The sequence below is a fragment of the Perognathus longimembris genome, chromosome 28 (assembly GCF_023159225.1).
Source record: "Perognathus longimembris pacificus isolate PPM17 chromosome 28, ASM2315922v1, whole genome shotgun sequence".
Taxonomy (NCBI): Eukaryota; Metazoa; Chordata; class Mammalia; order Rodentia; family Heteromyidae; genus Perognathus; species Perognathus longimembris.
This window is the reverse complement of record NC_063188.1, coordinates 77,107,433-77,113,761: the sequence shown is the minus strand read 5'-3', so window position 1 is coordinate 77,113,761 and position 6,329 is coordinate 77,107,433. Positions and strand designations below refer to the sequence as shown.

Here is a 6,329-nt window from a genome sequence, read left to right as displayed (position 1 = left end):
CAATAATTTCATATAAACATAACACACACACACACACACACACACACACACACACACACGGATTGTTACTTGCTCTTTTGCCACCTTGTGGTCAGAGCTGTTTTTAGCACCTAGGCACATGGATTTCCAGGAGCTGTTTTGTGTGTGTGCATGCCAGTACTGGGACTTGAACTCAGCCCTTCATGTTTTCAATTGACTTTTTTGTTCATGGCTGTTACTTTACCACATGAACCACACCTCTACTTTCAGATTTTTTGCTGGTTAGTTGGGGACAACTCTCATGAACTTTTCTGCCCAAGCTGGCTTCAAGCTGGGATCTTCACATTTCAGGCTCCTGAGCAGCTAGGATTATAGGCATGAGCAACTAGCACCTTGTTGCCATGATCTGTCAGTTCTTTGTGAGTCAAGAATGGTGATATTTGTCCAGGACTGAATTGAGACTCACATGAGCACAAAACATGTGAAAAATTATGGTGACACTTTGCACATGTGATTCAAAACAAAAGCAAAACACAGTGAGGAAATGGATGTAAGGAAATAACGAAGTTGTGATTTTTTCCCCCATGGGGACTACTTTAAAAAAATCAAATGTTAAAATGTTTCTGGTAAAATTGAGAGACAAAGGGTAAAATACGAGAAACAACAACAAAAGCAATACTTGCAAAACTGTTTGGTGTAAGTGAACTGAACACCTCAGGGGGGGACAGGGGGAGGGGGGAGGGGGGTATGAGGGACAAGGTAACAAACAGTACAAGAAATGTAACCAATGCCTAACGTGTGAAACTGTAACCTCTCTGTACATCAGTTTTATAATAAAAACTTAAAAAAAATCCTGTTTCTGGTATATTTAATTGTGTGTGTGTGTGTGTGTGTGTGTGTGTGTGATAGAGAGAGGGGGAGGCTCTCTTTTAGTGATCTAGACACTTCCTTAGTGATATTTGCCTTTTGGAGAAGCTAGTCCTAATTCTGGCCCAAGAGTAAAGTCTCTGGTTTAGTGCTATGTGCACAGCTCTTAGTACAATGCCTGCCTGTGGATGCCCAATAAATATCTGTTGAGTTAATGGTGGCAGAGCCCTCCACTTGTACAACATAGTTCAAGAAGTTAATTAGTTAAACAACGTTAGGCTAACATAGCTATTCCGTCTCTATCTCTCTTGTGTTGTTGATACTAGGGCTTGGACTCCAGGCCTCAAGTTCTCATTTGGCTTTTTCACTCAAGGCTGGACTCTACTTCCAGCTTTTTTCACTTAATTGGAGGTAAGTGTCCCTTAGATATTTCTGCCATGGCTGGGTTCAAACCATGATCCTTAGATCTCATCCTCTGGAATAGCTAAGATTACAGGAGTGAGCCACTAATGGCTGGCTAAAATGACTATTCTTCAGTGACACACACTCAAGTACAGAGATCTTTAGGTCTCTTGGATGTCCATTAGCCTGTGAAAGTGGGCATAAGAGTACACCCCTGACTCTCCTATACTCCATGACCAGAGTTGCTTTTGGAAACAGTTACCATCACAGCACTCCTTCATGGATCTGCTAGTTGCACTTTCTCCGGGTGCCTGCCATAGAGGAACTGCAGACAGCTGAATTAGGTAGGAGGGCAACCCTAGTCTAACAAGAACCAGATAGCCTCCTTAAGAGCTCAATATGGCTGGTTTCACCTGTAGCTAAACCCAGATGGCCTTCCCCCCTGCTCCCCAGAGGTTGCCCATTGAAGAGTGACATCCAATGAGAACTTGGTGATGCTTTATACACAACACAGCTCCACAAGCCAGTCACTGTGCACTGACCACACCCAAATGCCACCAGGACTCAGGAACCATGCACTCAGAACACTTCCTTTGGCTCCAGGAGCTGCAATCCCTACATTGGGTTCTGATCCTTGGGACCCACAGTTGCAGCTGCTTGCCACAACCATTCCCACGATCTCAGCTGCTTGTTGCATTTCTCGAGGACCTTCTGGTGTTGCTGACCCTCAGCACAGGGGTTCCCAGAAGCTCCCCAGACTGGCATCTCACCCCTTTCCCCGTGGCAGCTACACAGATATCCCATCTTCTTCCCCCCGCCCCCCCCCCCCCCCCCGCACGCCAGGACCCTTCTAGGGCTTAAGGGTCTCTGTGTCCTCTCAGCCTGGGGAAAGAGAGTTGCCAGCTGTAGAGATGACCTCACGGTGGCTTGTTCCTCCTGTTGGCCTTGGAGAGGAGAGCTGGAGAGCTGGGTTCTGCCCTGGGCTGCTGAGCCAGGAGGCTGGCTGCCAAACCCTCATCCACCCATGGCCTTGGGAGCCTGAGGAGGCAAGAAGCCGCATGGCCTAGACCGGAGTGTATCTTATCAAGATGCACAAGAGACACGCCACTTGGGGCCCAACGGCCCTCCCGAGATCTAGGACGCGGGCCCGCTCCCCCCAAAGGAGCTGGGGCTTTATTTCTCAGGAGGAGGATAGGTCTGGGTGAGAGGGGAGCCTGGGACAGGTTGTGGGAACAGGCTCAGCTGCAGGAATGATGCTGTCACAGGGTGTCTGCCTGCGCTCCCTAGGATCTCACAAGTGAGGGTTCATTTCACAGCTTCAGCAACATTTCTGGCCTTGGTAACCATTCGGCCCCTGGCCCCACGGCGCTGAGGGAAGCCAGGCTGGACGAGGGAAGGACGAGGAGAGGGGAGGAGACGACGAAGGGGGTCAGAGCAGTGATTGGAGCTGAGCACTGGAAGCGCCTTAAAGAGACTGCGCGGTCCCCGCCCCCCTTCCCGCCAGCCTCAATGAATTAGAGCTGTGTTTCCCAAACTTGCCTGATCCTAAGCAGTCTCTCGGGCCCCAGTTAGAGATCCAGGTTCCGGAGCACCTCCCTTCACGAGTGTGATTCAGTAGGCCTACGGGTGGAGCCGAGGAATCTGTAATTTTAACCGACTCCCCACGTGATTGTCGTGAACAAGCAAGTTTGGGAAATATTGAATTAAAGGAAACGGGGCCTGGCGGCTGAAGCGGCCTCCACTAGGGGGCTTCGGCGGGAGGATTCCCGGGGGCGTCGCCTGCTTCCGCCGCCGCCTCCTTCAGTAAAAGTCCCTTTTGGGTCCAGCAGCCTCAGTCACCGCGCTCCCTCCAGCCGGGCGGGGGACGCCCGAGGTCTGCGTGGTCCCCGCGCCGCCACGCCCAGCGGCTGTTAGAGCCGGGCGAGCAGGGGGAGGAGCCGCTGCCAGTGGAGGCGGAGGAGGGAGAGGAGGCGGAGACGGCAGAGACGGCGGAGCAGGCGGAGCAGGCGGAGAGGAAGGTGGAGGCGGAGGCGAAGGTAGAGGAGAAGGTAGAGGCGGCCGGGAAGGTGGAGGCGGCGGCGGGGAAGGTGATCGCCACCGAGAAGGTGGAGACGGCAGCAGGGAAGGTGGACGCTGCCGGGAAGGTGGAGACGGCGGAGAGTCCGGGTGGCCGGGCTGAGCTTAAGCTCGAGCCCGAACCCGAGCCGGTCGGGGAGGCGGAGCAGGAGCAGGAGCTGGAGCCGGAGCCGAAGGGGGAGCCGAAGCCAGAGCTGGAGGATGAGACCCCAGAGCGGAGTGGCGGTGGTGTGGGCAGCATCGACGAGGTTCCTCCCCCCACCCTTCCTTCCGATCCCCCGCGGCCCCCCGATCCCTCTCCGCGCCGCAGTCGTGCCCCGCGTCGCCGACCCCGGCCCCGGCCCCAGACCCGGCTCCGTACCCCGCCGCAGCCTAGGCCACGGCCCCCGCCCCGGCCCCGGCCCCGGCGCGGCCCTGGGGGCGGATGCCTGGATGTGGATTTTGCGCTGGGGCCACCAGGTTGTTCCCACGTGAACAGTTTTAAGGTGGGAGAGAACTGGAGGCAGGAACTGCGGGTCATCTACCAATGCTTCGTATGGTGTGGAACTCCAGAGACCAGGAAAAGCAAAGCAAAGTCGTGCATCTGCCATGTGTGTGGCACCCATTTGAACAGACTCCACTCTTGCCTTTCCTGTGTCTTCTTTGGCTGCTTCACGGAGAAACACATTCATGAGCACGCCGAGACAAAACAACACAACTTAGCGGTAGACCTTTATTACGGAGGTATCTACTGCTTCATGTGTAAGGACTATGTGTATGACAAAGATATTGAGCAAATTGCCAAAGAAGAGCAACGAGAAGCCTTGAAATTACAAGCCTCCACCTCAACCGAGGTCTCTCACCAGCAGTGTTCAGTGCCAGGCCCCGGTGAGAAGTATCCAACCTGGGAAACAACCAAACCCGAGTTTGAACTGCTGGGGCACAACCCACGGAGACGGAGAATCGCCTCCAGCTTTACCATCGGCTTAAGAGGACTCATTAATCTCGGCAACACGTGCTTTATGAACTGCATCGTCCAAGCCTTGACCCACACTCCCATCCTGAGAGATTTCTTCCTCTCCGACAGGCACCGATGTGAAATGCCCAGCCCAGAGTTGTGTCTGGTCTGTGAGATGTCTTCTCTCTTTCGGGAGTTGTATTCTGGAAACCCATCTCCTCACGTTCCTTATAAGTTACTGCACCTGGTGTGGATACATGCCCGCCATTTAGCAGGGTACAGGCAACAGGATGCCCACGAGTTCCTCATTGCGGCGTTAGATGTCTTACACAGGCACTGCAAAGGTGATGATGTTGGCAAGGCAGCTAACAACCCCAACCACTGTAACTGCATCATAGACCAAATCTTCACAGGTGGCCTGCAGTCTGATGTTACCTGTCAAGCCTGCCATGGTGTTTCTACCACCATAGACCCATGCTGGGACATCAGCTTGGACTTGCCTGGGTCTTGCACCTCCTTCTGGCCCATGAGCCCAGGGAGGGAGAGCAGCGTGAATGGAGAAAGCCACATACCAGGAATCACTACCCTCACGGACTGCTTGCGCAGGTTTACAAGGCCAGAGCACCTAGGAAGCAGTGCCAAAATCAAATGTGGTAGTTGCCAAAGCTACCAGGAATCTACCAAACAGCTCACCATGAAGAAACTACCAGTTGTGGCCTGTTTTCATTTCAAACGCTTTGAACACTCAGCCAAACAGAGGCGCAAGATCACTACATACATTTCCTTTCCTCTGGAGCTGGATATGACACCGTTTATGGCCTCAAGTAAAGAGAGCAGAATGAATGGACAGTTGCAGCTGCCAACCAGTAGTGGAAACAACGAGAATAAGTATTCCTTGTTTGCTGTGGTTAATCACCAAGGAACCTTGGAGAGTGGCCACTACACCAGCTTCATCCGGCACCACAAGGACCAGTGGTTCAAGTGTGATGATGCCGTCATCACCAAGGCCAGCATTAAGGACGTACTGGACAGTGAAGGGTATTTACTGTTCTATCACAAACAGGTCCTGGAACATGAGTCCGAAAAAGTGAAAGAAATGAACACACAAGCCTACTGAAGCGACACACAGACCTACCTGTAATGGAAGATGATGACACCTGTACTACAACTGGCATCGAGATTTAAAGAACCTACTTGACCATGGCCCAGGGGGCCTACAGAGTAAGGACTGAACAGTATCCAGTGTCCACAAGGTCCCGATTGGAAGAGAAAATAGAAGGGGAGGGAGAAGAGGCTCTAGTCAAAGCAGTCACTTGAAGGAAATTAAATGTCAGGAATGCTCTGGGTGGGGAAGGCAGAAGCAGGCAAATCATGACACTGGTACATCTATATTCCTCCAAAAGGTTGTGTGGGAAGGTGTGGGGGGAGGGGGGAGGTGGGGGGGGGTGTTGTGCCCTTGTAACCGTAAAACATCTTTCTCCATGGGTGTTTCAGCTTCAATTGACCAATCACATAACAGTTACACATTTGGGAGGAAAAAAGGAAAAGCTTCTTTTTTTAAAATGTAGCCCATTCTGGACATGGGTATGAAAGCAGAAAAGTGGAGGAGGCAGGGATATCTCATTGACAAACACCTTTGCCAGTTTCTTTGTATTTGTGATTTTTGTGCTATTAAATGCAGTATTAAAAAAAAGAAAAGAAAAGCCCATATGGGCTTGTGAAAGAAGAAGAAATAGGGGGCTTGTATAAGGGAAGCAGTCACTCCAAAAGTAGAGAAGACAAGAAATGCTGTAAGATAAGCAATCAGCACAGACAGGCCTCAGCTGACAGTGTAGTGTGTGCGTGTGTTTAAAACAAAAAAAAAACAAAAAACAGCTGTGTGATATACTTGAGCAAATCAATGAACCTCTTTACGATTGTTTTCTCATCTGTTACATGCAGACAATACCTTAAAGGGTTGTTGTTAAAGATTACATGATATAAAATGTGTCACAGTATAAAGTAAAAGGCTTGGAAGTTTGTAGGGACTCAGTAAACATTTGTTGGATCTGAATTGGAAACTTCTTTC

General features: G+C 51.2%; 1 protein-coding gene across 1 annotated transcript; it reads left to right on the top strand.

Moving 5' to 3' along the window:
- Positions 1–523: 523 nt before the first annotated feature.
- On the top strand, positions 524–5,816 carry Usp27x (ubiquitin specific peptidase 27 X-linked). The gene is made up of 2 exons (XM_048335400.1): positions 524–529; positions 2,994–5,816. Exons 1-2 carry the CDS (start codon positions 524–526, stop codon positions 5,376–5,378), a joined length of 2,391 nt encoding a protein of 796 aa, XP_048191357.1. The 3' UTR covers positions 5,379–5,816.
- The last annotated feature ends 513 nt before the right edge of the window (positions 5,817–6,329 follow it).